At 42.1% G+C, this 15,977-nt stretch overlaps 1 protein-coding gene across 1 annotated transcript in view; it reads left to right on the top strand.

Annotated features, from left to right (window-relative positions):
• ATR (ATR serine/threonine kinase) overlaps nt 1–15,977 on the top strand; it is a 1,835,177-nt gene that overhangs the window by 825,508 nt on the left and 993,692 nt on the right. The window contains exon 21 of the mRNA XM_044071973.1: nt 11,591–11,716. Within this exon, the coding sequence (XP_043927908.1) occupies nt 11,591–11,716 (126 nt within the window). The remainder of the gene's footprint in view (nt 1–11,590; nt 11,717–15,977) is intronic.

Below are 15,977 nucleotides of genomic sequence, written 5' to 3'. Positions count from 1 at the left end.
TACTCAACGCCAGAAGTCTAAACCTCAAGATGCACGCACTCAAACTCTCCTTAGCATGGAGAACATCGATATCTGTGCAGTAACAGAAACCTGGTTCAAGTCTCCCGAGAGCACCCCAGCACTACCAGGTTATACCTCATACCATGCTTTTCTGCCCCAAAACTTGGACCGAACCACAAAAGGAGGGGGAGTATCAATATTCGTCAAAGATACCCACACCTCCAGGTTGGTGGCACAGCACGAAGCATCAGAGACTATCCATGTGCAACTAACTGTGGGTAAAACTGCCTTCCAATTTATAGCCTGCTACAGACCACCCTCCCAAACACAGGAACCCCACTTGGCCTTCCTGAGAATACTGGAAAATATGAAGGTCTCTCCAAACACCATTATATTGGGCGACTTCAACTACCCAAACATAGACTGGGAGCATTACTCTAGCTCCAACACTCTAGGCCAAAGGTTGCTAGAATTTATAAACTCAAATGCTATGGAACAACTTGTTACCACTCCCACAAGAGGGGAAAACATACTGGACCTGATCATCACCAACATGGGGACACTATGCTCCAGACCAGAAGTGTATCCCTCACTGGTAAGATCAGACCATAAACTAATCTCACTGGATATTCGCATCCCGACCCCACCCCTGCCCAGAAAACCACAGTGAAAAACTTCTCTAAAGCAAATTTCACACCTCAAAACCGGCGAAATCCTTCAAAGCCCCGGCCTGTGGAAAATACGCCCAGACCGCAGAATCCTTTATAAACGCATTCTATGAACACCTTCAGGAATGCATGGATCATGCAATCCCAAATAAAACCAAGACCCAATCCTCCAAAGGCAGGCGTCCTGTCTGGTGGACCCCAGCCATAAACAAACTATACAATAGAAGGAGGAAGCTACTACATGATAGAGCAAAATCCCAAAAGGGAAGGCATCTCTGATCAGTATTAGCAAAAACTACGGGCAGTCATAAAATCATCTAAGGCCAGCTTGAGAGAAAAATTGCACAGGACACTAAGGATAATCACAAGGCTTTCTTTAGTTATGTTAGGAACCTGGGTGGGAATTCCCAGATATGCTCAGAATTAGTCCAAAATGACAAAAATACACCGAGCCCACAGACATTGCCAACATCCTAGCTGACAGGTTCAGTGCAAACTTCTCCCCTCTCCCCACCAAAGGGCAAATATCTATCCCAACAGAGTGCTGCCCCTGACATCTCAGATGCTCAGGTAAGAGCCGCCCTCTCCAAAGCAAAAACACAGCATCAATGGGACCAGATGGTGTCCCGGGCTGCGTCCTACATGAACTCCAAGAAGAGCTAAACCCAAACATAAAACTACTGTTCAATCTTAGCCTTACTACAGGATATGTACCCAAAGAGTGGCGTACAGCAACAGTGGTCCCTCTCCACAAAGGTGGTGCCTCAACGGATCCTGGAAACTATCGCCCCATAAGCCTGACTAGCTTGGTCTGCAAAGCTATGGAAAGGATCATCATGGACCTCATAAATAAAGATATTGGGGACCTACAGACACTGGATCCTACCTAGTTTGGCTTTGTTAAGGGCAGATCCTGCCTCTTAAACCTGGTCGATTTCTTTGAAACAGTCACCAAGGCCATTGACGAGGGAAGGTGGTCCACACAGCCTACCTGGACCTCGCAAAAGCCTTCGATACAATACCCCACTCGGGCATTATAGATAAGCTCACCAGCTTAAATATAAACCCCTATGTCACTAGATGGGTTGCAAACTGGCTCAAGGACAGAACCCACATGGTTAGAATTGCTGGAGCCATGTCAGACTCCAAACCAGTTACAAGTGGCATCCCACAAGGCTCAGTCCTGGGACCTCTCTTGTTCGGTATATATTTCTCGGCGGTACAGGCCAACACGGAAGGACTGTGGCTGACCAAGTTCGCAGATGACTGCAAACTGGGCCATAATCGACTCTCCAGCCGACACAAGCATCCTCCAAAAGGGCCTCATAGAAACAGACAACTGGTGCCAGAGCCATGGCCTCAAGCTAAACGCCAAAAGTGTATAGTCATCCCTTTGGCAAAACAAAGTGCCCACAAATTACCACATAGGTGGTAATCCATTAAGTACAGAAGAAGTCATTAGGGACCTGGGGACCCAAGTTGATAGCAATCTCTCATTTGACAACCACGTGGCCAAAGTTGTTAGAAAAACATTTTATATAGCCCACCTAATCATGAAGGGATTCACATCTAGATCAGGGAGGTCATCGCCTCTTTACTCATCCCTCATCAGGCCCATAATTGAGTACAATGCCCCTTTTGGGATGTACCTTACCAGACACCTACAGCAACTGGAAAGACCCCAAAAGTACCTCACCAAGAGGATCAAAGGGCTCAAACAGATGCCATATGCTGCCCGGTTAAAGAAACTCCAGCTCTACTCAGTGGCATACCGCCTGCTCAGAGGCGATCTGTGCCTGACGTATAAAGCCATGTCCAACCCGAATTAATGGACATGCTGCACCTCAGAAAATCCAAATCCCATCGAGCTACGCGCTCGAGAGACTTGAACCTCAGCACTGAAATAAATAGGACATGCTGGAGGGACAGATTCATAACCCAGAGGCTCCCTTCACTCTGGAATAAAGTCCCAGTCCAGGTTAGGCAGAGTCCCACATTGACTCTCTTCAAGAGGAATCTTGATGAGTGGATGGGAGATCGTAGGTTTACCCCGGCTATCACTTCTGTGTCACTGTTAGACAGAGGCACAGTATACTAACCTCAAAAAAAGGCATAGCAAAATTAATTTAAAATGGGTGGTGAAAGACAAACACACTCTGGCTAGGCTTATAAATGCCCTAGGGCAGATAGCCTAGTATGAACCTATGAACCTATACATACACACACACACACACACACACACACACATGCATTTATATAATTGTATCAGTAGATGTCAACAACACAAAATCCAGACCACAGTTCGCATCAACCACATAAAACACTGGCACAACTTTGACTGCAGCCTAAACAACTCTACCTAATAAGAAATGGTAATACATTTTTTGTAGGGGTGGCACGTTGTACCCCCCCCCCCCCAGAGTTTTGTACACCTGCTGTATGGGTGCACAAACTGTAAGCAGGAAGAAATGTCTGTGTAGAAAGAAATTATTGCTAACACACACAGAGTAACCAGAACTGCAGTGATATTGCATGACAGAATATTAGCTATATTCCATATATTCCATTTAAAGTTACACAGATGGGCAATGCTGTAGATGCGTACCCCACTGGCTGTACAGTAGCAAGGGCTGCCTTAATTCCGCCCACCACACACCCACGTCCCAACAGAATTTTTTTTTTTTTTTTTTTTTTACATTTTTGCACCCTCCACACCCCCTGCAAATTAAATATGCCAACTCCAAAATCGCACTACATTGAGGAAAATGGAATCTATACCCACAGCACGCCCACATCTGCATGAAACTGATGGTGGGGTATGCACGTACAGTATCGCCCACGGATGACACTTGGGTGTCTACAGTTGTTTGAGTTTATACTTTTTGCCAGATGAGCACAGATATGACATTCACTGTTTGACATTAATATATTGTACCAGATTTGTAGTCGCATATATGTACAGTCAGTGTTTTTTGTACTAGGCCACAGATGTCGACCAAATTGAATGTTTGACATTATTAATTACACAAAGTCATGCACATGTATGGACACACGTGTGTGTGTGTGTGTGTGTGTGTGTGTGTGTGTGTGTGTGTGTGTGTGTGTGTGTGTGTGTGTGTGTGTACCAGTCATTTGTTCACACATTCACAGTATCAAATGTTTGTAATGCCGGCAGAAGCAATGTAATAGTCATATGATCACAGAACTGCAGCATTAGTGGGAGGTTGCAGTACAGCAGGGACTGGTATTTGCTCTTTCCCCACTGTTGTGTGATCTCGGAGTTTGTATACATAAATACCAGGGGTTGTAGGGGCTTTGGAGGAAGGGGAGCTTCCCACACAGAAAATTTTTTTTTTTTTTTTTTTTTTTAATTTTGCGTTTTTTCAGTCTTTGGACTTTCGATCTTTTCAAGTTGATCAATTTAGGTTTGATTTTGTGAGTGTTCGACTAAAGGCAGTACGTGTGTATGTGTGTGTGTAATAAGATTTGCTGTATGAAGGATAGACAAGACAATTAGTAGAATCATATTTGGTAGTTAAAATTAGTAATCACATTAGCTAGAATATTGATTTGGTAGAATTACATTTAGTTGAATGCATATAGTGGTTGCTTTTTCAGAATGAATTTTAAGAAGTGGTTTAGTTAACTGATTTTTGTAGAACATCTTTTGTTGTCCCTGATATTTTTTCTCATGTTTGATAAAGTTAGTGATATTCTTGTTTGTAAGGGTTGTTGTTAGTAAGTCATACTTGTGTAAGGAACTCTCTTCGCAGAGAATGCACTGCTAGAGCTTGGTACTATTTCTGTGTGTCTGTGTGTGAGCAGTGATGCCATTGTTTTGGCAGATTTTTCCCTTCAAGTTGTTGTAACTTCAGGGGTATGAAAGGTCTGTCTTCCACATCAAGGGGTGCCTGGGGGCTTGTCTTCCTACAAAAACACTTTATGTTTAACCCTTTTGTGTTTTGAGGATGTGTTCATATAAGTTGTAGTAAAATAAAGTATTTGGTCCAGTTTTAGAGTACATGTGAGTCTGCCAAATGAATTTTTTTACCAACAGGTTATTTTTTCTTCCAAATATGATACTGCCATTTGAGTCTGTAAGTAAAAGTACTGTACCCACATATGCACAAATACATAAACACAAGTATAAACAAGAGTGCACACATGCACGCATATGTATTGGAGTCATTTAGATGGTCAATAAGCAGTTTGATCTAAGATGTGTTGAGTATGCTATTTGTATGGAATATAAAAGTATTCAGTGTTTAACTGTATGGACAGATAAGGTGCTTTGTAGGCTTTAGATGAACATTATGGTTTGTAAGTGTGCACCAATACTTATTTATTTGTTAGGAAGAAGTGTTCCTTGTTTGTATGGTCATGGAGTCTGAGATTGGTTCCTTATTTAGGAAGCTGCTGCCAGTGCACAGTTTCACTAGTAGTGATTAATTTCCTTTTAGAAATGTCTTCCTTGTTTGCATTTCTGCAGCCGTGAAATTGCTATACAAGTTTTGGGGTTGTGGGGAGTGGGGTGTATGTGCAGAAAATATTTTTTTACTCATTCCATTTAATCAAGGTATGTGGGTTCAGGGAGTTTTATATTCAATTATTTTATGTTTTGGATGTATTTTCTCAACATGCATAAACACACACGTATAGCTTTATAGAGATATCTAGAAGAGAAGTCCGTTTATTCCATTTTTTTTTCTCTAAGCAACTACTGAAATCTTTGCAAGAAATACTGCTATATTGTGGTAGTACGTGTGTGTGTGTGTGTGTGTGTGTGGGGGGTGCTTGACCAGACTCTAAACTTTCATATACGCCTTAACAAAAAAAGGAACAAAACCACCCAAATTTATTTTTGGCCACAGACAATTTCACATTTCTTTTCCTTTGCTGCAAAGTCTGTAATCACTACAGGAATCTTTTGCCTTGGTTAAACATGGCCTGTCTTTAATAGCTGTTGCCTGAATATGTAACATAAACACCGTACAGAGCATTTCCAAAAATATGTAGGTTCATCACCTTTACCCATAGACAAGGACATCAGTGGCGTAGGTTGACAAACAGAATTTCAAAGTAAGGACAGTACATCATCAGCAGTTTACTTGCATAGGGGGTGTCATATAGAATGTTAAAACCCTTAAGCCATGAAGAACATAAGATAGTGTGAGCCTCAAAACCATGAAGAGTACTTTGGGGTCATTGGTAAGCCCAGAGTAGTTTTGTTGAGGTCATCTCCTCTGGATTGTTTCAGAATATTTATGATGAGACTGAACTTGATGGTAATGAAGGTGGTTATGTCTTTACTCTCTGCTGAAACTAACAGATATGCTGTGCAGGTGAAGAACATTGAAAAAATAGTCACATATTTTGGTATCTATCTTCTTCAATTCCTTATATCTTCCTACGTTTTCCTCTTACCTGTGGGTTAATTGAGAAGTCAAAGATTGTTCTTTGTATTTCACTGCTGCAGTCCTGACTGATGGACTTTCCTGCCATGGGAGCACTTGGCTGGTCTGACTCCCAGAGAAATTTCCTCCTCTTCCAGGAGCCGGCGGACTCTCTGACTGATGTCAGGATATCCTGGTATAAAGGGAGTCAGCTGGCTCCATAACCTCAGTTCTTTCTTGTCATTGGAGCCCAGAGCAGAGCGCTAGTCAATGCTTTGCTCGGTCCACACCAGAGGGCGAAGATGTCTAAAGCTAAGTACCACATTTGAGAGCTTTCTTATGTTTCTTGACTAATGTCGGAAAAAGTTAATAACTGTCTGTGCTGCGGCAAGCAGATAATATGCAGAACTTCCACTCTTTTTGTGTAGCTTGTTTGGGCTCAGAACACAACATACCTAATTGTTGGTTCTGTGCTCGCTTTAACAGTAGAATTATTATTGTAGGGCTGAGATTTTAGATGAGCACCTTAACAAGTTGTGATAGCCTTATTGTACCATGTTATATGTTATCTGCCAGTCAGGCCAAGGTTGATCTGTTAGACATAAGTAAAACAAGTGCACAAAGAATGGGGTACCCCTCGTTTGTTATCCGCCAACCCTCCCAGACTTGCTAAAGTCAAAGAAGGTGAGACAGTTTTGCAGTGCCCTCCGATGAGTAAGGCTGTAGCGCAGGCCTCTGTCAAGACCCATTTGGAGTCCAACATGCCACCAAATCCCTCTACGTCTACAAAAGCCGATGGATTTAGCTCATCAGTTGAATCCAGAGCCGCTTTGCAAGTTCTGGCTTCTGACGACCATTTTCCATCTGTTGAAGGGGAGACCAAAGTCCCCATTTGTCAGGAGATTGCCTCAGTTCAGCTTTCTTGAGAGGTGTCTGTTTGTCCGCATCCTGGCCTAATGCTGACATCGCCCATAGACCCAAACCTAAGGCTTCACAAAAAAGGAGCTGCTTCCAGCTTGCTCCAGCCAGCTACCATTCCCCAAACCCAGACCTGTCAGCAGGACCTGCTTAGGCTGGTTGAGGATTTGATCACTATTGTCCAGAAGTCTTAGCCTCCTTGGTTCTGCCTCTGAATACCACCCCCCCCCCTCCCCGGAGTCTCCTGATTCCTTTGATTCAGAGGATGGCAACGAGATATCCACCTTTGAGGAAGGATTATTTATTGCTTCCTCTGGTGATTCAGATTCTAATGAGAATGTAGCTTCAGACCCCCCGGACATATCTTTTGGTGAGATGCTGCACACTCAGAGAGAACACTTCAGATGGGAAGTCCAGCATTACCCACAATCCAAAACAAGGGTACGATAATTCCTTAAACTTCCTGAGCATAAACCTTTTGCTGTTCCTCCAGGCTTAGAGGTAGTGGATTGTGGACTATTCCTTGCAACCAGATTCCCCCTCCCCCCTGCCCCTCCAAAGCCAGACAGATTTTACAGAGTTCTGAATTCTCATAGGCACATTTTTAAGAACCCTGTAGCGGATCCTGAAGTGGTGACTCAGGGTCCTAAGGGAGCTAAAGCTAGCTCTTCAAAAAAAAAAGAAAAAAAATAACCCTGACAACTGACAAAGTAAGTAGAGCCTTGGACAGGTTTGGTAAGAAGGTTTATGCCTCTGCTACCCTGGCTATGAGGACCCTAAATTGATATTTTTATATGGTCAAGAATCAGGAAACCCTCTGGGACCAGATAAAGCAAAAACTTGTGGGGTTGGAAAACATTTCCCTCTCTTAGGGACTACAAGATGTATGCAATTCCTGCTGTCAGGTAGCCAAGTACTCCTTCCACTGCGGCTATGATGCTCTGGAAGTATTCAGCAGAGCTGCATCTGCATGATCATTTATTAAAAGACATGCTTGGCTCAGGGAACAGTCCCTCCCTGAGCATGTAAAATCTAGCCTTCTGGTTGCTCCTTTGGACAAAGAGTATCTTTTTGGTCATATGGTGGAAGCAGTGTACTTGAGATGGAGGACAAGGCTACGTCCATGCAAACTGTCAAGAACTTTCTTCAGGTTCTGCCACCTTGAGTTATCTGTAACTGTCTTAGCAAACTCTGGTCCTTTCTGGTCTCCCAGTCTAAATCAAGGCGTAAGAGACCTAAAAGGGACAGGAAGCAACGGCAACACGAGCGACCAAAACAGTGGTATCCCAACCAACCTACCCCCATCCACAGATTAGGAGGACAGCTGTCCCTTTTCATTACCAGGGATCAGTGGGTATTTAAAAAGCATAAAAGGAGGCTACAAATATCTGTTCAAACAACCTCCATCTCTCTCAGGCTTCCCAGGTATCCCACTAAATCAAAAGACAGAGGCCATGAAATGCAGCTACTGTGTACCCAAGGTTCTGTGGAACCAGCACACAAAAGATAGAAGGAAAGGGTTTTTACTCAAGGCTCCTTCTATTTCCAGGAAAAGAAGGTCCCTGTAAGACCTATCCTGGGCCTGTCAAAATTCAACAGATTCTTACAGGTACCAAAATTCATAATGCTGACCCTTCAGAAAATGCTGCCCATGATTTCTGCCAATGCCTACGTAGTTACCCTCGATCTTAAGACTCATACCTCCACATTCCTATGAAAAAAATCAGAACATTCTTACACTACTAAGGCTACTGCTATGTCTACTGCCTATGTTAAAGGAGTAGCCACTAAGGACGTCTTAGAGCCAGCTGCTTGGTACTCTCTGCATGCCTTCACCAAACATTATCACCTTCAAATTTTCACCAAGTCTAGAGCTGTGTTTGCCACTGCAGTCTTGCATGGCATCATAGTCACTCCATTAAATCCTCCAGCCACTCTCTTGGGAATTGTCCCATTAGTCAAGACTGCAACAGTGGAAGCACGAAAAACATACAGTAGTTGTATGTACTTACAGTAAATGCAGATGTTCGAGTGTATTCACTTTTGCTGTATTCCTTCCTTCCCCTCTTTGCCCAAAGGCTGGGGTTTCCTCTCTAGAGCCAGGTTGTTACCCCTTCTTTCTTTGGATTAGGCTAAGGTTTGCACTCTGGAGTATCCTGGCCTAAGGCCTTTGACCTCGAGGGCCAGTTAATGGCTCCTTCTTATTGAGGAGCAAGAAAGTACTTTGGTTATGGCACTGGCTGACTCCCTTTATGCAGTCAGTCAGGGCATCTGCTGGCTTCTGGAAGAAGAGGGACATTTCTCTGGTAGTTGAGCAGGCCAAGGGCTTCCACAGCAGTCAGGACTGCAACAATATCACCTACATTTATGGTGAGTGTACACAACTGTACTTTTTGTAACTACTTGTCACAACAAATCTACTGCTTTCAGCACCCATTGTTCATTCGATCATAACTAGAGACTAGTTTGACTTCCAAGATGGCTGCACACTGATCATCAGCTTAACTTCAGCTCTCCCAGTGTGAAGACAGAAACTGAGAAACTGCCAGTGATATTGTCAGCTTGAGTAAAATTCAGTTACTGGCTAGTAAGTACGCTGCCTGTATGTCAGCAAAGCAGAAACCAAGGAAGCCTGAAAGAAAATCTACTAGAAAAGGTGAAGAGAATACACTCACAGAGAAGAATGCTGCAGTTCAGCAAAAAAGCAGTTCACCACAGCAAATGTTTACCTTTATGTCACAGACCATACAATTCAAGTATTCCTTAATGTATTAATAATGAAATTTTGCCAGTCATTATTTGCTTAAGGACCTGGGAATTAACTGTGTTAAAACATTTGTTGTACAGAGCACCAGCAGTTTGCTGTAAGTTGTGGATTGGTTGGGGGAACTTACATTTATATTCAGGTACCTAAGTATTGGTTTTTCTTTTATTTACTTAAACATGCCATTCAGAATTAACAAGTACAGTACTTTGCTGAAGAAAAACTGTTTTCATCAAAGGATTGCTAGCAATTGGAGAATATTACCTTTTGTTGGTGGAAACTCTTAATGTACTTAGTTTTAAGATCAGTCTTAATTCATGGCCTGGTAATAGTTTGTTTCCAATTATGGGTTCATATTCTGTGATTACCTCCTTAGAGGTATTTTGTTTGCTTCCAAATGGTGTATGGCAGGATTTGGAGAAGAACCTGGGTTGGATGATACCCAGTAAGAAATATTATGGGCAAGGATAACAGGCAGGATGCTAACAGCTGCTATTCTGTGAGACTTGAGAAGCAGCTGGAGCAGCACTGTAACCTGTATTTTGAGATGCTAATAATAACCTACTCAAATCAATCTGCATGTCTGTTTCACTTGGGGAAATGACATTCACAGACACTGTGCATAATCTGCTGAAAACAAGTGGTGTACTCTAACCAGAGGTTATTTTCATATTTCTGTTTATTTTCCTACTCCATTGGGATCTTCAAGGTTAAAATAAGCATTTAGATGACACCTGCAGAACAAAGTTCATCAGGTTGTATTTTGAGTACAAGATTCTTCAAACATGAGAATCTAAAACAGAGCAGTGGTAGTAAAATGTGTCTGCCTTCATCACTTCCCCTAAATAAATATATTTACTCCTTAGAATAAATGGTAAGATTTATCTATAAGTCCAGGGTGTTGAGGGTCATTTCCACTAGGCTTGTGGTCCACTTTCAGGGTAGACCTGAAGTGGTGTTGCTTTCAGTTTGTTATACATGCTTCAGAGCATGCAGTAAATACCAGGATGGGTTTATGTTCCAGTTTAAGGCAAAGGAAAAATGTTTTCTTTCACCATCCTTTCTTCTGAAATCACAAACACGCACACACATGCACAGAATCACTCACTCAAACCTATGGACAGTTTAGAAGCCCCGCTCTACCTATTACATGACTTTGGAAACTTTGGAATGTGGGAGGAAACCAGGATACTTAGCGAAAACCCAAATGAACACAGGAAGGATATGCAGACTCCACACAGAAGGTGACCCAGCCAAGAATCGAACCAGTGAACACGTTGCTGTGAGGAGGCAATGCTATCCATTGCACCACTGTGCCAACCTGTTGGGATGATTACACAGTTACAAAAGCGGTAACTCTTTAACTGTGTTTTTGCCCAAGTCCATTGGGAGGACTGAAGTAACAAGCAGGTAATCTCCTTGTATTCCTCAGCATGATTGAGCTTCTTAATGAGCCTACCTTCTCTAAATTTGCCACAAGAAAAGGTTGATAAAAATAGTGGTAATTAATAAGTGGCAGATGCTTGTTGGTATTTCACACAATTCTTTAAAAAGTTTGCTGTTTAAATTTAAATTCATGGCAGCGTTTTAATTGGCTCCTACAAGTGATCTTGACATGTATTGGTTTGTCACATTTTCGGGATCTAAACTGTTTACTTTTCAGCTTAAAAAGAGTTAGCTACTATGAGACTAGAATGCAATAACGATTAAAAAAAAGTAAAAATAAATAAACCAGTGTTCTGGGTGTAGTTACTTTTAAGGGCAACCTTCACGCCCTTGTACATCATTTCTTTGTAAAGTTAAATTGCATTCTCTTTATTATATTCTTTCTGATGTTTTCCTTGCAGGAGACTTCAAAGAGCACTGACTTGCTAGCAGCATTACAGCTGTCTATGAGAGCTGTCCAGCATGAGAATGTGGATGTTCGCATGCATGCCTTAACTAGTCTGAAGGATACCCTGCACAAGAAACAGGTGAGCAGCAGATTAGTGGAACCTGTGGGTGCATAGTCCTGTCAGCCTGAAACACTGTGGCCAAGTCTCTGCAGTTTCTGGCTTAGATGTGTTTGTTGTAAATTTGCAGTGATCATAATTTGTACAATTTAGGAAGCTGGTTATAATAAGTAATTCAGTCTCTTAGACATCTCTGTGGAGGTAAATTATCAATAGTCATCCTGGGGAATGACTACATATATTTGCAGTTCACTTGAGTGCTTTTAATTAGTATGAATTCATAATTCTTTGTCAGATACATGGCATGTTTTACATATAAGAGCTTGCTTCTTTTAATTAAAAATATGTGGAAATATTTTCTGATATATATGTTATACTTTGTTTATGTGCATGAGATTGTAGTACAGTGGCAATCGAGGATATCCCCTCTTTATTGTGTTCTCAGAATAGGTCTATATAATTAGCAGGGGGTGTGGAGTGCAGCTGGGATTCACATCCTCCAAAAAACAGATTTTTTTTGAGTCTGTGTGATTAAGTTTTGTGTGTATTCGAATATTTGTGATTTGAACTGTTTTTACTGCTGTGAAAGGCATTAGAAGTTTTGATACTTTGAGCTTCTATCTCAGACTAATTTTATATATGTATGTGTGTGTGTATATGCATGTGTGGTGTGTATATGCATGTATGTGTGTGTGTGTGTGTGTGTATATATATATATATATATATATATATATATATATATATATATATATATATATATATATATATATATATATATATATATATATATATATATATATATATATATATATATATATATATATATATATATATATATCTATATATACATATATATATATATATATATATATATATATATATATATATATATATATATATATATATATATATATAGTACAGTTGTGTACCTACCATAAATGTAGATGTTCGAGTGTATTCACTGTTGCAGTCATTACAATTGGGTTATCCTGCTGGCAGGCTACCCGCAGTTGACCCGAGTTCCAAAGTCTAGGTCTGGCGTCAGTTGCTGTCACCTCCTCCCTGACGTCAGTGCGCCAGGGGTATAAAAGATGCAGCTGATGCCATTTTCTTAAGTTTTTCTTGCCCCAGATGTCAGGTGCCCCTAAAATGGTAGGCTAAATTATGCCAATAAGCATGCATACACAAAAAACAACTTTTCCTTCATCTACAAGCAAATACACCACATAGGTTGTATAGAATAGAAAAGTACAGGTAAGTCCCAGCAAGGAAAAGGGGGATGGTGGGAGGGTAACCTGGACTGCAACAGTGAATACACTCGAACATCTACATTTATGGTAGGTACACAACTGTACTATGTTCATCGTGTTTCACTGTTGCAGTCATTACAATTGGGTTGAATCCCAAAGCTAAGGTTGGGAGGCTGGTGCTAAATAGGATTAGGAGAGGCTATCAGGCCCTGCAGAACTGCAGTGGCAAAGCCTGCCCTGGATTTAGAGTAGAGAGGTAAGTGATAGTGCTTTGTAAAAGTATGCACTGCACCAGGTTGCAGCCTCTAAGATGTCTTTGTTTGGTACTCCTCTGAGGAAGGCTGCTGAAGTGGCTGCTGCCCTGGTTGAATGTGGCCTAATGCCCTTAGGCACTGATTTGCCATGCTGTCAATAGCAGAAACGAATGCAGTGGTCTATCCACTTTGAAATAGTCTGTTTCGAGATAGGCTTTCCTTGTGATCCTGTAGCATATGCCACTAGAAGTTGTTCAGTCTTTCTGAAAGCTTTGGTTCTGTCCAAGTAGAAGCGTAGCTGCCTGTGAATGTCCAAAGAATGCAGAAGTCTCTCACCCTTACTCTGTGGGTTTGGGTAAAAGGTAGGCAAATGAATTGTTTGGTTAAGGGCCACACTGGACACTACCTTAGGCATAAATGTAGGGTTTGTCCTTAGAGAAACCCTGTCAGGATGGAAAATGATAAAAGGTTCCACAGCCATGAGTGCCTGTAACTCTGAGACTTGTCTAGCGGAGGTTATTGCTAGGAGCATAGCTGTTTTCCAGGATAAGAATTTTATATCAGCTGCAGAGGCTGGCTCAAATGGAGGCAGTGTGAGTTTTTCCAAGGCATAGTTGAGGTCCCATGCAGGTATTGGTGCTCTCCTTGGAGGTCTTATGTTTTTGACCCCTCTGAGGTATTGCCTTAGTAATGGATGAGAAAAAATAGGTGGTTCTGTATTGTAATGAGCTGAAATGGCAGAGGCATGAATTTTAATTGATGAAAAGGAAAGGCCTTTATCCAGCATCTCAATTAAGTATTGCAAAATCTGAGGAATATTTGGAACAGTCGTGTCAATACCTTATGCCTGGTTCCAAGCACAGAATCTCTTCCATTTTTCTGCATAAGATTTTCTGGTGCTAGGCCTCCTGGCCACCAAAATAACATCCATCACTGCTTTAGAGAGAGGTGTGTCTTTAATGGCTACATTACCCGCCATGCTGCCAGGTTTAAGGTCTTGAGTTGGCTGTGCAGTATCTGACTGTCTTGTTGGGTCAATAAGTGAGGAATTTGAGGTAATGTGCAAGCTGGGCATTGAGACAAGCATTTTAGGATTGGGTACCAGTGCTGGCGGGGCCAGTCTGGGGCAATCAGTATCATTTTTGGCTTCTCTTGTCTGACCTTGAGGAGTACCTTGGGGAGGAGAGGAAAGGCATATACTGTTAGGTTTTTCCAGCTGAAAGATAGAGCATCCACTTTCCATGCTTGCTTGTGATAAGTCCTTGTGCAGAATCTCTGTAGTTGGCAGTTGTGAGGGGAGGCAAATAGGTCTATGTCCGGGCATCCCCAGTTCCTTGTTATCATGCTGAAGACTTGTGGATCCAATTTCCACTCGTGAGGATCCATTAGGTTTCTGCTTAATTCGTCTGCCAGACTATTTATCCTTCCTGACAGGTATTGTGCTTGCAGATTTACTTGGTAAGTCAGTGCTGTGTCCCACAAGTTCATGGCTAGTCTGCAGAGGGGGTAGGAATGCGTGCCCCCCTGCTTGTTTATGTACCACATGACTGTAGTATTGTCTGTCTTTATCAGTAGTTGTCCTGGATGAAGTAGATCCTGGAAGGCTGTCAGGGCATTCTGAATAGCTAGCATCTCTTTTTGATTGATATGTAGATGCATTTGACATGCGGACCATGTGCCCTGAATGCATCTTCCTGCCATATGGGCCCCCCCAGGCATAATCTGATGCATCTGTTGTCAGTGTCTGCCTGGATGTGGGTAAGGTGAATGGCTGTCCCGTGTTGAGGTGACAGGCTTTTGCCCACCATCGAAACTCCTGTTGCAGGCAGGGAATGAGGGTAATTATTGTTTTCAGGCTGTGGCAATGTTGAGTCCAAACACTTTTTAGATGCCATTGAAGGTTCCTCATATGCAGTCTTGCATATGGAATTAGCAGTATGCAGGATGTCATGAAACCCAAAGCCTGCAGAATTTTTCTTGCAGATAACTGGGTCTTTGTTGCCAACATTTTGAAATAAGTAGTCAGTTGTCTGTGTTTGTTTGGTGTGAGATAAGCCATCTGGGCAGTTGTATTTAAGCTTACACCCAGGAATATTAACTCTTGAGAGGGTACGAGTTTTGATTTATTTTCGTTTACTGTGTACCCTAGACCTGTTAGTAATCTTTTTACAAACGCCAGATGCTGTAGTAGAATGTCCTTGTTTTCTGCTTGAATAAGGCAGTCGTCCAAGTAAGGATATATTTGTATTCCTCTTTGTCTGCAAAATGCAATTACTGGTGCCAGGCATTTTGTGAAGACCCTGGGTGCAGTAGATAAGCCAAAGGGCAGTGCAGAGAATAGGTAGTGCATTGAGCCAGCTATAAATCTGAGGTATCTTTTGCATGATTGTCTGATTGGGACATGAAGGTATGCCTCTTTTAGGTCTAAAGTCACAAGCCAAGCCTTCTTGCCCAGCATGGACAGAAGCTGCTGCAGAGTTAACATTTTGAATTTTGGAATATCCAAGAATGTGTTTAGGATAGACAGGTCCAGTATTGGTCTCCAGGCTTTGTCCTTTCTGGGTACCAAGAATAGCCTTCAGTAAAATCCTTGCCCTGCTCTTGCTGTGGTACTCGCTGAATGGCTCTCATGTCCATGAGGGATGAAACTTGTTTTTGTGCCTCTTCCCATTAAATGCGTGGCAGGTCTGGCATACCGTTTGGCCTTGGCAGGGTGTGAAAGTGGAACCTGTAGCCTTGAGATATGATATTTAAGACCCATTTGTCCTGGGTGATCAT

Source organism: Protopterus annectens, chromosome 5.part0, assembly GCF_019279795.1.
Source record: "Protopterus annectens isolate FY-2018-M chromosome 5.part0, PAN1.0, whole genome shotgun sequence".
In the NCBI taxonomy this organism is placed as follows: domain Eukaryota; kingdom Metazoa; phylum Chordata; order Ceratodontiformes; family Protopteridae; genus Protopterus; species Protopterus annectens.
The sequence above is the reverse complement of the archived record's forward strand: the minus strand, read 5'-3'. Positions and strand labels throughout refer to the sequence as shown.